The sequence below is a fragment of the Panicum virgatum genome, chromosome 6K, assembly GCF_016808335.1.
Source record: "Panicum virgatum strain AP13 chromosome 6K, P.virgatum_v5, whole genome shotgun sequence".
In the NCBI taxonomy this organism is placed as follows: domain Eukaryota; kingdom Viridiplantae; phylum Streptophyta; class Magnoliopsida; order Poales; family Poaceae; genus Panicum; species Panicum virgatum.
This window is the reverse complement of record NC_053141.1, coordinates 12,503,819-12,523,291: the sequence shown is the minus strand read 5'-3', so window position 1 is coordinate 12,523,291 and position 19,473 is coordinate 12,503,819. Positions and strand designations below refer to the sequence as shown.

The 19,473-nt window shown below is 45.1% G+C and overlaps 2 protein-coding genes across 5 annotated transcripts in view; both read right to left on the bottom strand.

The window, feature by feature from the left end:
- LOC120711790 (protein FORGETTER 1-like) overlaps positions 1 to 12,922 on the bottom strand; it is a 28,150-nt gene extending 15,228 nt beyond the window's left edge. For 3 of the 4 annotated variants that reach the window (XM_039997433.1, XM_039997432.1, XM_039997434.1), the window contains exons 1-14: positions 12,273 to 12,922; positions 10,937 to 11,002; positions 10,637 to 10,810; positions 10,434 to 10,564; positions 10,246 to 10,322; positions 9,569 to 9,750; positions 9,310 to 9,387; positions 8,735 to 8,867; positions 7,881 to 7,941; positions 3,409 to 3,490; positions 3,110 to 3,238; positions 2,705 to 2,848; positions 2,502 to 2,604; positions 1,296 to 1,424 (exon numbers count right to left, since the gene is read on the bottom strand). In XM_039997433.1, the coding sequence (XP_039853367.1) occupies positions 1,296 to 1,424; positions 2,502 to 2,604; positions 2,705 to 2,848; positions 3,110 to 3,238; positions 3,409 to 3,490; positions 7,881 to 7,941; positions 8,735 to 8,867; positions 9,310 to 9,387; positions 9,569 to 9,750; positions 10,246 to 10,322; positions 10,434 to 10,564; positions 10,637 to 10,810; positions 10,937 to 11,002; positions 12,273 to 12,869 (2,086 nt within the window). In that variant the 5' untranslated portion in view covers positions 12,870 to 12,922. The remainder of the gene's footprint in view (positions 1 to 1,295; positions 1,425 to 2,501; positions 2,605 to 2,704; positions 2,849 to 3,109; positions 3,239 to 3,408; positions 3,491 to 7,880; positions 7,942 to 8,734; positions 8,868 to 9,309; positions 9,388 to 9,568; positions 9,751 to 10,245; positions 10,323 to 10,433; positions 10,565 to 10,636; positions 10,811 to 10,936; positions 11,003 to 12,272) is intronic. The other variant, XM_039997431.1, reaches the window with a different exon arrangement.
- Positions 12,923 to 14,895: 1,973 nt separating this feature from the next.
- LOC120711789 (disease resistance protein RGA5-like) lies at positions 14,896 to 18,835 on the bottom strand. The gene is made up of 4 exons (XM_039997429.1): positions 18,441 to 18,835; positions 17,871 to 18,293; positions 17,520 to 17,779; positions 14,896 to 17,051 (listed from the first exon to the last, which is right to left on the bottom strand). The coding sequence occupies exons 1-4, from the start codon at positions 18,552 to 18,554 to the stop codon at positions 15,077 to 15,079; spliced, it is 2,772 nt and encodes a 923-aa protein (XP_039853363.1). The 5' UTR covers positions 18,555 to 18,835; the 3' UTR covers positions 14,896 to 15,076.
- Between the last annotated feature and the right edge of the window lie 638 nt (positions 18,836 to 19,473).

Here is a 19,473-nt window from a genome sequence, read left to right as displayed (position 1 = left end):
ATAGATCAATAATTAACTCAAGTAATTATTAGGAAGATACCATACTTATTCTTCAAGCAATCTGTTAGAGTATACGTTTATTGGTATACTTGTATTTAAATTGTACTTGTACAACAAACCATCTTGGCTATATATATAAAGGTCACCCTCCCACCTAGGGGCGTGTGGTGTTTCCCCATGCAGCATAGCTATTAACTGTTTCAAATTTCAAACATGATACAGTACTATCAGAAGACATAACTTTTACAGTTTCAGGTCAGAAGTGTTATGGGGATGCTTTCCAAGTGACTTTAAAGAAATTATGTAATTATTAAGTAATAAAGCATGGCATCTATGTGTGTATCAGTGTATGCGCACGCATAATCACCTTCAACAAAATGGACAACTAGCCTGCTGTGCTAACACTAATAAAGATAATATGTAAAAGCAAACCAGATTAATTGGTTCTTGAAGAAATAAAAGGTGATTTCATAAGCACTATTTAATATGAAAGCATGGCAATAATTATCCCTGCAACTTCTTGCAGTAACCACACTATTCCACGTTATTCCTAAACAGACAAATCCTGTTGCAACAAATAATATGACTATCTGGATAGGAAATTTGCTGATGACAATCATTCCTTAAGAAGGGAGAATAAGAAGCGATATCAGTTAGAGCGCCCCACCTAGCCAACCCGACCATAAAACCCAGGTGTTATAGTGGGAGGGGTGGGGGCTTTTATCCTCAGTCCAACATTCCCCCTACTGCGTGCGAGCCGGGCGAGCCGCGGGGCTGTGCCACCTGTCCGGTCTCAGCACTTCGGTCTCAGCAAACGCAGCCAGGGAAATCGCGCAGCGGAAATGCGTGGCCGGGAGGGATCGAACCCAGGACCTCGGCTCTGATACCAAGTTAGAGCGCCCCACCTAGCCAACCCGACCATAAAACCCAGGTGTTATAGTGGGAGGGGTGGGGGCTTTTATCCTCAGTCCAACAATATCAACCAATGCCCATGGATGGTATCCTATGTGATTAACACCAGAGTCTCAAAAAGTCGAAGTGGTGTGGTTGTGCTACAGTGCTACACTATGGAACCTAGGAGGACACAAGAATCTGTATCAAGCATTAACCTCGAAAATACTTAGATCATTGAGAATGCTGCCCCCAAGTGGTAACCATATCAAAAATAGAAATGCTTTTGCCACTGCAGCAGTACCATACATACCAATCACTCAAAAATAGAAATGCTTTTGCCACTGCAGTACCATACGTCCATACATAGCAATCACTATAGACAACTTTGTCGAGAAACTTACGTGGAGGATACTCCTCAACTCCATCGTCACTCACATCTTCCAGTTTTCCAAGTTTACTAACTCGTCCTTTCAAGGAGACATCAGGTCCATAATGCCGCTTACGCTGAAATTCCATGACCTTTTCTTCATCTGCACTAGCAAATGCAAATAGTTATGAATAGAAGTTGTACAGAATACCCCAAGGAATCAAAATTTATGGAGTACATGAGAGGGAAATAGGAATACGAGAAGAACTCTAGTACCCAATTATATTATATCCTTAACAAATAATAAAGATGCAAGGAGAAATACATAGATCATAGTGGTATATCCTCATATTCTCTTCTAAATGAAAATCAACAGAGTATTAAAACTAATTTTCTGCAATACAAATAGTCAATTTTCAAATACTCCCTCTGTATATGTATGATGTTTTGGACACCAACAATCTCGAAGACACATTTCACTACTACCTTTTGCATGAAATGGTAACACAAAAATTATAAAATTACTATATTACGAAACTGTCTCATGATAAATCCAATGATACTATGTCCATATGACTAATCCTCAATCCATAGACTTTGTTGAATCTATGGTGAAAGATAAAGAGTGTTGACTACAAGCATTCTAGGACACCATACAACAAACGGAGGCAATAGTAGCTTTTGTGAGTGTTACCACAGCTAACATCTGAAACGTTGAAGTTTAGATTAAACCACAAGTCCTGACTTTTTCTCCAAAAAGGTGTATGATAGTGCAGGATGACTGCAAGGGGGGTTTTATTGGACATTTGTGAAGGAATAATCAAATAAGTGATGGTAAATATGACGTGCCATAAATGTGATGTAGTAGTAAGGTGTGTGGTCTTATATCAGCACAATAGCAGGCAGCATGAATTCACAACATCTACATAATTAAAAAGCCAGCCACATTTTCTGCAACGTTAGCAAAAAGCCAAAAACAGAAGTTCACTAGTCATTTATCTATTGCAAAAGCTTACAAACACAAAGTGACAAAACCACTTTGGTTTCAGCAGAAAACCAAAGTGAAAACACCCAAAAAAAATGATGTAATTACTAATAACCAAACTGACCGTTCAAAATTTTATGAATGAATTGAACTTATTTTGGAAGAACATAAGGGACACTACTTTTTTTTCAAAATTAAAGATTTAACTCGAACATTAGAGTTATGTCCATCTATAAAGTTTGTGTCGATGCAAACCTTGCTGAACACAATCAGGCTTTGGAGGCAAAGGATAATGATCTTCAACCAGCTTAAGAAGAAGCTCTCTAGGACCAGAAACGAAATCCTCCAATTCAACACCCTGCCACATTTTAATTGGGAAAAAAAATTGCATCAGTTTGCCTGCCAAGCTATAGAATGCACAAGATGGGAAGAAAAAGATGAATAGGTTACAAACACACATATTTTGCAATAGCTTCCTCTGTTCGAGCTTCTCCAGTGCTCTGAAGACCAATCACCACACATTTTTCTTCTGCTAAGGCTGCTTTTGCCAATCTCACAACAGCAGGTACCTTTGCAGACATACACATATGCCTAAAGAAGCGCTGCGAAAAGAATATGCATAATGTACTGTTATTAGATTATTAACAATACAGGGTAGAGTTAAAGTGTATATATGAAGCACGTGATCGGCCATACTTCACAAGTACTAAATCAGAATTTTCTCTCTGATCCAGTGATCCCAGATTATCTGAGTTGAGAATGTCAAGGAGTAATAACTATATGACTTCTGCGGAATTACCTGATTTTCTGCCAGCATGTTTATGGTACTAAAGATATTGTTGCATAAAAGCAAAGGGAATTACCTGATGACTAGCCCAGTATAGCCGCCATATTTGAGCTGAATTGACTTTATCTTCTGCATAATATTCAATGGCTGATAGGAGTTCAACACGCAATTCAACCCAAAGTCCAGCAGCCTTTTTATACATATTCTGCAACATGAGATAACAACAGGTTCAAAAATTATTAGGAAAAGTTAAATTTAAGATATTATTACTTCATATTTATGAGCAATCACACTTTGTAACAAGACATAAAGATGGCTCAAATGAAGCTAATCATATCACCAAAACAGAAGGGAAAAGGTTGCATGTCAATTTACCATCATTCTTTCCTCCAGAGGTGCTTCCAGAACATCAAAGTCAGCACCCTTGTAACTCAGAGTACGGCAAACGTACATACCTCTGGGGAAGATTTAACAAAAGCAGTATTAATGAGAACACTGGCGCACAAAAACACTAAATTAGAAATTTAGCAACAAGACAGTTCCATGACCTTTGTATACAGTATACACAGAACATTAGACATATTCATTCACTTAGACCACCCCCTCTAGCCACTCCGACCCTAAAACCCAGGTGTTAGAGTGGGGGAGAGGGGGGGCTTTATCACTGGACCAACATTCCCCCTACGGCGAGCGAGCCGAGCCGCGCCGCGCCGCGCCGCGCCTGTGGCTGCTGGTCTCAGCGAACCCCGCAGGGGAAATCACGCAGCGGAAGAAATGCGTGGCCGGTGGGTTTCGAACCCGGGACCTGGCTCTGGTACCAAGTAGGAGGATAATAGTTGTTGTATTCCTCCAACCCTAGAAGGGTGGGTATAAATAGTACCTACACATGGGCCTCTATACACATGGGCTCAATATACTCCAACAAGTTAGAACGCCCCACCTAGCCAACCCGACCATAAAACCCAGGTGTTATAGTGGGAGGGGTGGGGGCTTTTATCCTCAGTCCAACATTCCCCCTACTGCGTGCGAGCCGCGGGGCTGTGCCACCTGTCCGATCTCAGCGAACGCAGCCAGGGAAATTGCACAGCGGAAATGCGTGGCCGGGAGGGATCGAACCCAGGACCTCGGCTCTGATACCAAGTTAGAACGCCCCACCTAGCCAACCCGACCATAAAACCCAGGTGTTATAGTGGGAGGGGTGGGGGCTTTTATCCATAGTCCATCATTCCCCCTACGGCGTGTGAGCCCGGCGTAGCCCGCAGCAGGTTCTAGTGCCCGGCGTAGCCCGCAGCAGGTCTCAGCACACGAGAAGCGCATGGGAAATCGTATTTCCGCTGCGCGATTTCCCCTGCGCCTCTCGTGTGCTGAGACCTGCTGCGGGCTACGCCGGGCACTAGAACCTGCTGCGGGCTACGCCCGCCGTAGGGGGAATGATGGACTATGGATAAAAGCTCCCACCTCTCCCACTATAACACCTGGGTTTTATGGTCGGGTTGGCTAGGTGGGGAGCGCTAACATGGTATCAGAGCCGAGGTCCCGGATTCGAACCCACCCGGCCACGCATTTCCGCCGCGCGATTTCCCCTGCGCCTCTCGTGTGCTGAGACCTGCTGCGGGCTACGCCGGGCACTAGAACCTGCTGCGGGCTACGCCGGGCTCGCACGCCGTAGCTACAAGTACTATCTGGTGGTGGTCGATGACTTCTCGCACTACTCTTAGACGTTTCCTTTACGTGCCAAGTCTGAGACCTTCCCCACCCTCCTCCACTTCTTTGCCTGGGTGTCCACTCAGTTCGGCCTCACTGTTAAGGCCGTCCAGTGCGACAACGGGCGGGAGTTCGATAACTCCACCTCCCGGTCTTTCTTCCTGTCTCGAGGTGTTCAGCTGCGTATGTCTTGTCCGTATACCTCTCCTCAGAACGGCAAGGCTGAGCGGATGATTCGCACGACGAACGACGTCGTGCGCACCCTTCTGATCCAGGCTTCTCTCCCCCCGCGCTTCTGGGCTGAGAGCCTCCACACCGCCACCTACTTGCTCAACCGTCTTCCGTCCACTGCTTCTCCTACTCCCACTCCACACCACCCTCTTTTCGGTACCCCTCCTCGCTACGACCACCTTCGGGTCTTCGGGTGTGCGTGTTACCCTAACACCTCCGTCACCGCTCCTCACAAGCTGGCGCCCCGCTCGACTCGTTGTGTGTTCCTCGGTTACTCCCCTGACCACAAGGGGTACCGATGCTTTGACCTCACCACTCGCCGCGTCCTGATCTCCCGACATGTCGTTTTCGACGAGTCGGATTTCCCCTGCTCCACCTCCTTTACACCTTCTCCTGACCCCGAGCTGGAGTCTTTGTTTCCGACTGACACGGTGGTTCAGCCACCGTTACCTGTCTGTCCTTTTCCTGCAGGTTTTGCCGTCACGCCGACACCGTTTCCGGTGATCCCTGCTGCGCCGAGCGCGGCCCCGGTGCCCGCGGTCGCGCCACGCGCGGTCCCCGGACCTCCGGTCGTGCCGCGCGCGGACCCGGTGTCACCTGCTGCGCCACGCGCGGACCCGGTGTCACCTGCTGCGCCACGCGCGGCCTGGTGCCTTCCCCTGCACCTGCGCGGTACGCTCAGCCGGTGCAGGTGTACCGGCGCCGCTCGGCGCCGACCCCGACACCGCAGCGGTACGCTGAGCCGGTGCAGGTGTACCGGCGTCATTTGGCGTCGACACCGGCGCCGCCTCCTGCTCCGGAGGCTCCTGCGACGCCGACACGGGAGCCGTCGACGCCGCCGCCACCTCCGGCTCCCTCTCGAGCTGAGCCGGAGGTGTACCACCCGCCGGTCATCCATCGGAATCCTCGGCATATCCATCCCACGGTGACTCGGCGGATGGCGTCCCAGGCCGCGACTCTCTCCGCCACCGAGGGAGAGCCGCGGGTCTCTCCAGTACCCTCCTCTGTCCGCGGCGCCTTGGCGGATCCTCACTGGCGTCGCGCGATGGAAGAGGAGTACGCGGCTCTTCTCGCCAACCAGACGTGGGACCTCGTGCCGCGTCCGTCTGGTTGCAATGTGGTGACTGGCAAGTGGATCTGGACGCATAAGCGTCGGGCTGACGGCACACTGGAGCGCTACAAGGCTCGCTGGGTTCTCCGGGGGTTCACTCAACGGCCTGGTGTGGACTATGATGAGACCTTCAGCCCGGTCGTGAAGCTCGCTACGGTGCGCACGGTCCTCTCGCTTGCGCTCTCGCGCTCCTGGCCTGTGCACCAGCTGGACGTGAAGAATGCGTTTCTTCACGGCACCTTGTCAGAGACTGTCTACTGCTCACAGCCAGCGGGATTTGTGGACTCGAGTCGTCCGGATATGGTCTGCCGGCTCAACAAGTCTCTCTATGGACTGAAGCAGGCTCCTCGGGCTTGGTACTCTCGGTTCGCCACGTTTTTTGATGACACTGGGGTTCACCGAGGCCAAGTCTGACACGTCTCTCTTCATCTACCGCCGTGGGGATGAGACTGCTTATCTGTTGCTATATGTCGACGACAATGTGCTCACAGCTTCCAGTCAGCAGTTGCTTCAGAGTGTCATCTCCTCACTGCAGCAGTAGTTCGCTATGAAGGATCTCGGTCAGCTCCACCACTTCTTGGGCGTCACTGTTGAGCCTCGCCCGTCTGGTCTTCTCCTTCACCAGCGGCAGTACGCCCTCGATATTCTGGAGCGGGCTGAGATGATTGATTGCAAGCCCTGCTCCACTCCAGTCGACACTCAGGCGAAGCTGTCTGCTGATCTGGGTGATCCGGTGGATGATCCTACTGCCTACCGGAGTCTGGCCGGCGCTTTGCAGTACCTCACCTTCACCAGGCCGGATCTCACCTACGCTGTTCAGCAGGTCTGTCTCCATATGCATGATCCCCGGGAGTCACACCTTGCTGCGCTGAAGCGTCTCCTCCGGTACGTCCGTGGCACTGTGGACCTTGGCCTGATACTTCACCGCTCGTCCTCTGCTGAGTTGGTGGTCTACACCGACGCTGACTGGGCTGGCTGCCCGGACACTCGTCGCTCCACCTCCGGCTACGCCGTCTTCCTGGGCGGCAACCTGGTCTCCTGGTCGTCCAAGCGGCAGCCGGTTGTCTCCCGCTCCAGTGCCGAGGCGGAGTACCGGGCTGTCGCTAACGGCGTGGCGGAGGCGTCCTGGTTGCGACAGCTCTTGGCGGAGCTCCACAGCCCGCTCGCCAAGAGCACGCTTGTCTACTGCGACAACGTCAGCGCCGTGTATCTCTCCACCAACCCCGTCCAGCATCAGCGGACGAAACACGTGGAGATCGACCTACACTTCGTGCGCGACAGAGTCGCCATCGGCGATGTTCGGGTCCTCCATGTCCCGACTACCTCCCAGTTTGCTGACATCTTCACCAAGGGGCTGCCCTCGTCGACCTTCTCGGAGTTTCGATCCAGCCTCAACGTAGCCGGTGGCTAGTTGTGGCTGCGGGGGGAGGGGGGGTGTTGGCCCTTTTGTGCTCTATTTGTACTCTCATCGTGTCCAGTCTTGAACACCGCTGCGTCGGTTGTTCAGACTGCGGGGGGGTGTTAGCTTTCTTGTTGTCCAGTCTTGAACACCGCTGCGCCGGTAGTTCAGACTGCGGGGGGGTGTTGGAGTATATTGAGCCCATGTGTATAGAGGCCCATCTAGAGGCCCATGTGTAGGTACTATTTATACCCACCCTTCTAGGGTTGGAGGAATACAACAACTATTATCCTCCTACACATTCATCCATTGCATATGGGCAGTCATTATTAATTGTGTACAGTTGTATGCACATATAAGGCAGAACTTGGTCATTTAGCAGTGAGAGCGAGAAACACTAACCTGGCTTTCATGTCCATGGCAACAAGTTCAAGAGCACCCACACCTCCTTTCTCAAGAGCACCTGGAAATTATTCCCATAGAGCATGAATAATAGCCAAAATCATTAGTGTTTATTTAGATTTCACAGGTTTAATTTCTGATGGTAACTAAGCATGGCAGTATCACATAAAGGATACAATGCTTAATGCTGTGGAATTTATGTGCATAAAACTGATAGCTCCATTATTGTTAAAACAAAAGAATATTTGGCTTGCACTAATACTAGTGTGCGAAGAACAGATAATGGTATCTTGCTGGTAGTGTACATTTTTACAACAGTAATTTCAATTAGCAGCATACCTGCAATTTATAAATCCCTATAGAAAGCATGAATCTCTAAGCCTTTTTGATAAATAAACTGAATAGGAAATAGATAGTTCTGTCCTATCATTCGAGTAAAGAAAATGCAGATAAAGCACCAGTTAATTTCCATTTACGGGCACCATTCGTGTTTAATTGCTAATAATACATCTGATAGTCTTGAGCATTTCCATCTGATTTGCTTCTAAGCCATCTATCTATTGCACAATAAAATGTACAAGAACTGCTAGTCCAGTCCACATAAAAGCAAGACTAGTAGTTCTTGTACATTTTGTCCACATAAAAGCAATACAAACAGTTCTTGTACATTTTGTCGTGCAATAGATGGTTTGGAAGGAATTTGATAAAAAAAAACTCAGTGTCATCAGATAGTAAATGCTGTTGGAATGAATAGATGAATGATCATTTGTTTGTGAGCTCAGATAAGAAATGTCAAAGGCAAAAAATATGCACAAAGAAAACAAACAAAAAGGAACAGAGGAATTAACACAAACCTAGAAATTGGTGAAAATTCTCAAATGATGTTCCATCTCCCCAGAGACCAAGCCGAACCATGTAACCTAAATTTCGAGGCTCAGATGCACCAGTTGCTGAGCAATAAACAACCCGGGCTTGAGGTAACATTTCCTATGATGTTAGGTGCCATCAGTATATCAATATATCATCAGAAAAGTAAACTGTCAATAACACCAAGTAATCTGACAAGCTAACGCTGATACAACCATCCCAAGAAAGTAAAGGATCTTTATTACAACAAAAAAAGGGGCCCACTGATAAGACCATACACACTGTTTAAAGTAACAAAATGCATGGTAATACTAGAGTTAGCATGCTGCCAGCTCAATCACAAAATTCTCAGACATATTCCGATGGCAGGACAATTTAAGTTCATGGTTTTAAACATATATTTTAGCAGACAGTAATTTATACATAAAATGTTTGTTTTTAAAACTATACAGCTCGTGTTCAAGAAATTGGACAGGAAGGCCACAGCAGCAGAACATGTTTTATGCTGATAACAAAGGCAAACAGAACAAGGAAACATCACCAAACAGGAATGTACATGCACCTGAATCTCGAGAACAGCTTTACCAGTGCGGGTGGGCTGGCTCCCTGCCTCAGGAATCAGATTTTTGGCCTTGTGGCACTGCAGTAGAGATCGTTTCAGCACTTCAGCTTAATGCACAATATTTTTTTTGAAACAATCAGCTTAATGCACAATATGTTTGAATAAATAAAGCAATATTTTCTAGAAGATGCTGAATTCGTTCAATTAGTTATTTCCTTTTTGTTGGTGACTCATAAGTTCAAGCATGTGCCTTACATACCTCATCAAACACCAGAAGACCATCAAACTCAGATCCACACCACTGTACCAACTGCTGCAAACGGGAAAGGCCTTTTTCAGAGGATGCTATCAAGCTGCTATAAGTTACAAAAACAACTCCATCTTTGATCCCAATAGCTTCAGAGTCTAGCTTAGAATATGGAAGCTTATTTAAAGCATGCACTGCAGAACAAGTATATGATGTCAGTCGTAAATATCAGGAAAAGACATGAAATAGACTATTGACATATATGCCTGGTAAAAGTTCAAGGTTCTTCATTTCAACTCAGTTGTTAGAACTAAGACAGTTCAAAGTTCAAGATTTGATCAATGAATTCTATTAAGTGTTTAACAATTTTTGCTAGTCTTTTTTCTCATGGAGACTGACATAAAGACGTCTGAAAAATGGAAAATAAGAATGCTCCATACTGTTGACTATCAGTTGATACTTATCTATGTTATAATACTTTTCTTTCATATATGCACTTCTTATAATGTTTTACATAAGTGGCATTACATGGCACTATATGCTTTCATAAAGGTTTTCAACAATGACAAAGTGTAGATGCATCCTGCCTCCCAATTCCATTTATTTGCATAAGATGGCCTCACTTAATATGAATTGCAATTCCATTTTGCTCATAACTCAAAGAAACTGGTGTATTTGTGGGTCCACACCTTCCACACACTTTGCACCAACATCATCCAGATCTCTACGAGCATCATATTTCAGGTCTGGACCAATTGATATCCACCTGAATAATTTATCCATCATTAAAAATACAAAGAAGCAACAGATAATGCAAGTACAGGCGAAAAAAATGGATAGGTGGTTACAGAATTTCTTTTCTTGCAGAAGTTCTTACAAAGCCTTATGCCTTCCCTGTTGCCAATTTTCCCAGATCAATCCAGCAATGGTACGTCCTTTACCAACGCCAGCTCCATCACCAATGAAGAAACCTGCTCTAGCACCAGTCGGGAGATGATGAAGATGCCTCTGCCATACAAGACTGACATGAGATGCAATGTATGTAAAGAAGGAATGTCGGACAATGAAAAGGTAACTGACCTGACAAGCATACACTAATGTTTCAATTTGTAAGCAAGATAATGCATTGGTTTTATCCAATTCTTCCATGATAGTCAACTTGTGAGTAGGTTCAGGAGGTTGCACCGCTGATAAGGATGATGTTTCTACTACAGGGTCAGGATGAGGAAGACCAAGAGAGAGCTTGGGAGGACTCTGGAAATAGAATAATGCATATGTAAAATTATCAAAGCAACAAAAAAAAGTGAAACAGAAAAGGATCTAGGAAGTCCAAAGTTGCTCTCCTTTTTTCATCAAATTTATTAAAACATAAACCCTTACATAATCAATGAAAGTTTCCCCAAAAGTACCACCTTCATCTTCATCACGCTCAACATCAACTGCAAGCTGCATAAAATCAATTCAATTATTATATAGTTATATAATGCCAGAAGCCCAGAACCATATCAAGAAGGCATTGGTAGATATGAGGACCGATGGTAGGATGCTATGGATTGTTTGACGCTTCAGTATTTGCATACGTCATTCAACAATTAAGCATGATTGAATACAGATAAGCAAAAGTGGGAGCAAGGGCAAACTTCATAGTTAGAGAAAGCATAAGATGACTACACCAATCTGTATGCTTAGTACACATGAGTACTGTATCAATTCAAACTGCTAGTCAGAGTTCCATATGACATAAGACAGATAAAAAAAACTCAATTAATCCACAAAAGAAGCTATTTCAAAATTATTAAGATTTATATTAGGATTTAGGTGGATGATGCAGTTTTAGAGAGAAAAAAACTATGGTATGAAGAAACTGTAGTATTAGTCTTCTAGAAACCAACAGTGTGTTAAACCACGGTTTAGAAAAAAGAGGTCATGAGTGGAGTTTCTAAACCTCCAAAAAGACTACAGTTGTAACAATGTCATGGTTTCCAAAACTCCAAGGTTTGTTGATTCCAAACACCTCATAGGTTTTCAAAACCAAAGAATTTTGCAAAACCATAGTATTTTTCTTGAACCCAAAAAGTACTCTCCTTGAAAACAGTTGCCCTTGGTATCCCTCTGAAGACTCTAGAAAAAGTGGACGAGTTTCACATAATATTGTGAGATCACATGACAGCACTTTACAACTGAAGATAGACCAATGCTCTGTTCTTGCGCAGACAGAAGTTCAGTTTCTAGTCTTTCAGAAAAGTCAGCGACACAAAGGGACCTAACAAACCCCACAAAAACATGACAAACCAAATAACAGGCTATCTTAGTTAATTGTTTGCACCAACAGACAACAGGGGGGGGAAAAGAAAAAAAGAAATGCAGGTCTTCTCGTGTGCAAGTTTAAACTTGTGGTGACTTGCAATGCTCATAAGCCCTAAAGGCTGAAGCCGTGTTCCTCAGGGCAACTATCCGTTAGGCTCGTGAGGATTTTGGAAATCTGAAGCTCCAAGCATTAGCAGAATAAGGGCATCGGCATCCAGACATGCATGTGACAGAATTCTCATATGCCATGCAGCACAGCTAAAAACAAGAAGCTAGTTGACCCAAAATCAAGTCAACAGACACCACAATTTTGACCTTAGTCACGCCAGATATCACAACAAGCTTGACTAGTGAAACAGTAGCCTAACTGACAGCATACCAATAACGATGAACAGGCAGAGCTACTCACCTCATTGATCTCCTCAGGTGGCTCAGCAGGTGGAAACATCGGCACCATGGGTACCTGGAGGTGCGGCGGCAACATGGGCAGGAAGGGCATGTGCGGCATCGGCACCGGCGGCGGCGGCAGCGGCATCGGGGGCGGGATGAAGCCCGGGCCCGCGGAGGCGAGGAAATGGCGGAGCTTGGACATGTCGACGGCGAGGTCGACGCCGCACTGCGGGCACCGGAAGCGGGCGAGGCCGTGGGGCACGTTGAGGACGGCCTTGCAGCGCGCGCAGGGGAGCTGGATCTTGGTGGGGTCCACGCCCTGCGCCCGGGGAGCGGAGCGGCGGCCTGGAGGTGGCGGAGCGTGGGGCGCCGGCGGCGGCGGAGGCGGCGGCAGCGAAGGGGACGGCGGCGTCGGGGCCGGGGCCGAGGGCGGCGGGGTCGGGGAGGCCTTGGGCGGGGAGGGCGGCATGAGCTCCGGCGGGAGGCGCTGCGCCATGCGGCACTTGGGGCAGATGAACTCGGTCATGCCGGGGGCCACGGCGAGGACGCCGCGGCAGCCGGCGCAGCGCACCTGGACGGCGGCCGCCGGCGCGGGGGAGGCGCCGCGGCCGGCCATCGCGGAGGCGGGGGCGACCGGGCGAGGGTTTCAGCCGTCGGCGTGGGGGAGGGAGAGGAGAGGGGGTTTCCGCCGGGGTGTTATGTGGGGGCAAAGACTGGGTTTTTACTGGGGTTCTGGCATTTCGGCAATCGGAGAAAATGCTTTACTACTGTTTCGGGAGGCTCTCAATTCTCATTGATGGCATTCATTTCCTGCGTAGCATTAACACCAAGGGCTTGTTTAAAAAAAAAATTCCCCGAAACATGTATAGAATGTTTGAACACATGTATAGAGTATTAAATAAAATCTGTTTACAATTTTTTTTACACAGATAAGTTGTAAATCGCGAGACAAATCTAATGAGTCTACTAAGAATCTAATGAGCCTACTTAATTCATAATTTGCAACAGTGGTGCTATAGTAACCATCCGTTAATTATGGATTAATCATGGATTAAGTAGGCTCATTAGATTCATCTTGCGATTTACAATTCATCCGTGCAAAAAGTTTTATAAATAAATTTTATTTAGTACTCCTGAATAGTCCTAAATAGCAAGATTCTCGTTCAAAAAAAAATTCTTAGAGGGAAGGCCTTATCATCAATCAGTGACGAAAACATCTTCTGGTCCTGTGGATTTGAGAATTAGGGGAATCCCGGGGGGGCAGGGATTTCACGTGTCACTCTTCTTGCTACTGCTATTATATTTGTATTAAAAATAGAAATTTTTTTACGTTTTCATTGCAACACCCCCTTGACCCAGCAATATGGCCACACTTATCGATATTGAGCCAATCAAATCCTCTCCGGGAACAAAGAACAAATATTAAGGTTCCGTTTGGATCTATCATGCTAATCCATTGGCTCATTAGCTGAAATTAGCTGGGTTAAACTAGCTAATTAGATAATTGTTACTCCCTCTGATGCAAATTATAATTCATTTGACTTTTTTGACTTTAAGTTTGACCACTCGTCTTATTCAAAAATTTGTACAAAATATCACTTTTTTGTTGTGGTTTACTTTATTAATAAAATTTTTCGAGAATGATTTAAATTTGAATATGTTTGTATAAATTTTTTGAATAAGATGAGTGGTCAAACATAGGATAAAAAAGTCAAACGAATTATAATTTGGAACATAGGAAGTATTTAGCTAGTTAAAAGGGATTTAGCTGCGTATTAGCTGGTCCCATTTGAATCCATTATAGCTAAAATAAGCTACCTACCAATTAGCTGGTGATCCAATCAGACCCTAGGTAGCAAGGGCGTTAGAGAGGACCGTGCAAATAAAGATGGAGTAATAAAAGTGGATTATGCAGTATATATGGTGAAGATGAGGGACTACGGAAGGGGCATATGAGAGCATAAGATGTGAACGAACACTACCCAAAGCAAGGTGCAAATGGGAGTCAGCCACCTTTCATGGGTAGCACCCCCAATTGATCAGCATATTAGCAATTGACAAACAAACTTGGCACCAAAGAACATCGAAATCAAGTGCATGGATGAAGATGAGCGAGTTTATATAATATATACAGCTCTACGAAATCTTGTTCGGGTAACTAATGTGGTATTGGCATGATGAGCACATCACTTCATCAGGTACAAGAAGTGTGAGATAGCACACGCCATGGGCTAATGTGCTAGCAACAAATACTGGATATTATATTGGATATATTAGCAATTGCAGGATTAAAAATATCATAGCAATTGCGAGTTCTCTAGCATACTAGAGGGCACGATCATCATCATAACTCAAAACATTACTAAGCAATCGGTCAGAAAAATGGTGCATGTCCTGAATATTTGTTTGTAGACGAAGACACTATGACTAGTGTAAAAGCACTGCAGCACATATGGCTTTCTGTGACATTTCATCACATAAACCGAAAATTCTATCACATTTCGCAGTTTACGACCCTCAAGTTCGTTAACTATCCTCCCTAATATACTTTGTTTGGGCTTTGTAACCACCATCACCACCACAATTCAGTGATTTACTGTCTTATTAGCGGATTCCCAAAAATATGGTAGCACTTATACCACTGGAAAGAAACATGTCCATATTTTCCAAATAAAGCTATTATGTCCTGGGGACACAAAGATTTGTTAGGATGGAGAATCGTACAAATCCAGCTATTATGTCATGCGGGCACAAATAAACCCTGGGATTGCACAAATGCAAATTTGTTATGTTGGTGAAGAAGTTTTACAATACAAGTGCAATTTAGTCATCATATGTATATAGATAACTTGTGATATGAATGGTGGGGCATCCAGGATGATGCTCCTCGAAGAAGCTCCTTATGGCAACCTCAACGGTTGGTACGTCTGACTCTTCACTTCTATGTCCAGAGAAGCCCAGACCAATAGCTACTCTTTTCAGATTTGTCAAATGCTCGATGCCAGCAAGCCTGACGCCACACGTCTTCACTTCATGCACACCCAATTGAAACCTGAGGGTCTCGAGCTTGGCCATTGATCCAGCTTGGAAGTGGAAGGCGAGGCCCGCTCGACGAGATTCCAAGTATTCAAGAGCCCTGAACGCTGCACTGCTGCTGAAGACAATACCTTCATCAGGGACATAGCCCACCCATAGCACAAGATGGGCGAGTACAGGTAACCCTGCAAGAACAGCAACATCATCCTTGAACAGCTCGTCAACATGGATTTCCAGGCTGCTGAGCGTGCTGAGCTGACCAACCCACACAGGTAACCGTGGAAACGGAAATTGCAGGTGAAGTTGCTCGAGACGACAGTCAGGCAAGCATAAAGAGTTCCACCGATCATAAAAGCCTGTCAGTGTGTGCTCTAATGCGAAAACACTTAAATGCCTCAGATTGTGATTAAGTAACTTCTCGATGGAATAAAGCAGAGCATCCTTATGTGTTTCCATAGTGGGGAAGTTGTAATCAGTTATACCGATGTACAACTCCCTTAGATTCAGCAACTCCCCGAGAGCCATTAAATTATCGACTGACTGTTTGCTTGCATCAAACCAATGCAGAGTATGAAGAGATTTCATCTTGCTGATTCCGTCAGGATAAGCTATGCTCACAGAAACCTTCAAATATGACAAAGCAGGCAAATGAACAATATCATGTGGAAGATGGGACAACTGTCCATCTATAACCAATGTCTCTAGATGATGTAGCCCACAAATTTGTCTAGGCAGTTGCATCCTCGACCTATGGTAGCTCTTCACATATAAATACCTCAGTTGAGACAATTTTTCAATTGGAGTGAGGTCCAAACCATCAACCTCACAAACAAACAGAACTCGGAGAAACTTCAGCTCCAACAGTCCAATGCTGCAATGAGGCAACCCAAAAATAAACACCGATCGCACATGTGGTAGACTCACACGATGTGCGATTTTATCAAGTTCCGCCTCATCAAGCTGCAGAGAGAGCCGGCGAGTCTTGCACTGCTGTCTTCTGGTGATTGTCTCCAGGTTTTCTACCACGCCCAGAAAATTCTCTTCTGCAGATTTGGACACAATTATATCCAGAACCATATCATGCACTTTATGATAGATACGCTCCTTGTTCCAAGCATGATGTTCCACAAGCTGGATGATCATGCTCCTATTAACCAATTCATTGAAATAGCTCCCTGCAATTTCCAACGCATTTCTGCCATCTATTCCACAGACAAAACCTTCAGCTACCCATTGCATAACTAGGTGATCCTTATCAATATCATGATCCTCTGGATACATACCAATATACAATAAGCATGTCTTGAGATGATGTGGAAGATGAGTGTAACTAAGGTTTAGTATCTGTCTCATCCCTTCTAAACTTGGATTTGACCTCAGATCAGAGCGTAGAGAATTAAGGACACAGTTCCATTGGCTCACTGATCTGTTCGTTTGACTAGCTAAAAGGCTAGCTATACTGATGATTGCTAGTGGCAGGCCACCACATTTTTGTAAAATTTTGTCAGATGGTTCTTCAAATGGCTGAGGACACGTGTTTTCCAACCCAAAAACTCTACCATAAAACAACTGCCTGGAATTATGGTCATCAAGAGGCTTCATCCTGTAAACAAATTTCCTCTGAAAATTGCAACATGTCATAGCCACCCTTTCAATTCGTGTAGTTGTCAACACATTGCTACCATGGTGGCCCTCCGGGAAAGCACATTTTATAAATTCCCATGCTGATGCATCCCATAAATCATCAACTACAACCAAATACCTGCCAAATATGTGCATCCAAATACATCTATTAATATGACACACCGAGTAAAAAGTTTCCTTTTTAATAAACAACTTGCACTGCTTTGAACTAAAATCTAACCTCCAAAATAATGGCTATGTACATGTTGTTATCTATGTGCCCAAAACCATGCACTTGGACAAACACTAGCTTGCCAAAATTCCAATTCATATTAGAGATTGTAACATTACCCAGATGAACCTTAGAAATGTATTGCAGATTGTCTCAATATATAGATGAACGTTAAAATTATAGAAATTAGGGTTGTGCTCCTTTGTCATCTCACTTTGTTTAGTACTTTTCTCCTTTCATATATGGCTAGGTTTTCAATAATATGTTACTAACCAGGTAGAAACATGCATAGGTGGTTAAGATAGGTTAGAAATGCGACTGTTGATGTGTTGAAAAGAATCTAAGAGTATAGGACAAGCAATAGTAAATAAATACCTTTTGTCTTGTAGATACTTTCTAAGGATATCTATGAGCCCATTCAACTCGTAAGTATCAACCCCTGGCCCCAAAATCTGTGTGACCAAACTCTTGAGAAGCACCACCATGTCAGGTCTTTGAGACACTGATACAAAAGCCTTGCAACCAAAGCTTTCCCCAAGCTTGCCGTAAACTTGATTTGCAAGTGTAGTCTTTCCTAGACCTCCAAGCCCAACAATAGATACCACCCTGAGCTTTTGCACTGACGCATCATCCACCTTCCCCCAATCAATTCAAAGGCAAGCTGTGGTCACAATAATGCAGCACCCGAGAAAGAAAAAACCAAAATAACAACACTAGGATACCAACCTGCTTCGTCAACAGATTGATAACCTCTTCCTTTGATCCATCAATGCCAACAAGTCTTGATGATTCCGTGTAAAGAGCAGTCATCCGAGGGTCGACAGCAACGTTACCAGATCTAGACTTGCAGTCATCTAGTCTGTACCTCATGCGCCGTGCACTAGCCTCTTGCACGCGACCCTTGAGCTCCTGAATTTTGCTGGCTAGCTGATGGCGCGCCCTCAGCGTCTTGAGACGGCGCAACAACCCTTTACCATCGCTGGAACCCCCAACAAAGTGCATAAACTCATCGAGGCAGTCCTCGATGTCGTACGACATCTCCCTCACTTTGTTCCTCCACTGCTTGGTTTGGTTGTCCAGCCCCTCCATGTCCGCAAGATCTTCCAGGAGAGCGCCCATGCTGCTGAGCTCCTCATGGAGAAATGCCACCTGCAGCATCCGGTTCAGCCAAAGAAGCGAGTGACTTAAGTTAAATCAGAGGTTGGTTTCGTTGGAGGGACAAAAATAGCATCAAAAGAAAATGAAATTTAAGTGAAATCAGAGGATATTATATATAAAAAATGGATCAAAAGGTACCTGTTTCCGCACATCCTTGAGCTTGGCATACTTTTCCCCCATGAGTGTGGCCAGCTTTCCAAGAAGCGAGTTCATCACTCCCATCGAGGCACTCACCAGTATCTTCTCCGCCATTTTGACTGCCCTTCTCTCTCAGCGTCAGGGGTCGACGGCGCCGCGGAGGATGGTGGCCACTGACCTGGAAACCGGCGTGCCTGATTGTGTTGCTTCTGGGGGAGCGGCCGGAGCTTTGTGGCCTCTGCGGGAGCAGGAACGAGTGGCCGGCAGCGGGCGAACTGGATGCCGGCCGCGGCGAGCGAGGTAAGCGGAGGACACGGCGGGCGGCGCTATGCCATGGAGCACACGCAAGGGCAAGGCAAGGGAAAGGCGCGGCCGTGCTAAAGAAAAAGGTGACGACGGCGGGTAAGGAGCCAAGACCAGATGGAAGGCGGCGACCTCAGGTCAACGCAACGCGCAAAGACTCAGGCCTCTTGTTTGTTTTTTTAAAAATTAATGTCATATCGAATGTTCGGATATCAATTTAAATATTTAAATATTAATTTAATATAAAATTAATTGCATAAGTTGTAATTAGGACTCTAGAAAAATCTATTAAGTATATTTAATGCACGATTAGCAGATAGTTACTGTTGCAATTAGTAGTCAAATTATAGACTAATTAGATTTAATAGATTCGTCTCGTGATTAAGTCATGACTTATGAAATCATATTTGTAATAACTCTATATTTAGTACTTCTAATTGGTGTTTAAATATGCGATGTGATGGGACTTATGACTTAAACTAAAAAAAGCAAACGAGAGCTTATCAAGACCCTGTTTTGTTTCCAGGGGCTAAAGTTTAGCCCCTATCACATCAAAGAGAATCTTACTATTTAAGAGTATTAAATAAATATGTTTATAATTTTTTTTGACAGATGTGTGCTAATTCGCGAGATGAATCTAATGAGCCTAATTAATTCATGATTTGCAACAGTGATGCTACAGTAACCATCATCTAATTATGAATTAATATACCTCATTAGATTAGTCTCG

What these genes read in the sequence shown, in the direction of transcription:
- LOC120711789 (XM_039997429.1), bottom strand. Translation starts at nt 18,554, where the DNA reads ATGGCGGAGAAGATACTGGTGAGTGCCTCGATGGGAGTGATGAACTCG. An exon ending in TCAAGGATGTGCGGAAACAG is followed by an intron (nt 18,294 to 18,440) that starts GTACCTTTTGAT and finishes CGGATGCTGCAG; the next exon opens with GTGGCATTTCTCCATGAGGA. An exon ending in TCAATCTGTTGACGAAGCAG is followed by an intron (nt 17,780 to 17,870) that starts GTTGGTATCCTA and finishes GATTGGGGGAAG; the next exon opens with GTGGATGATGCGTCAGTGCA.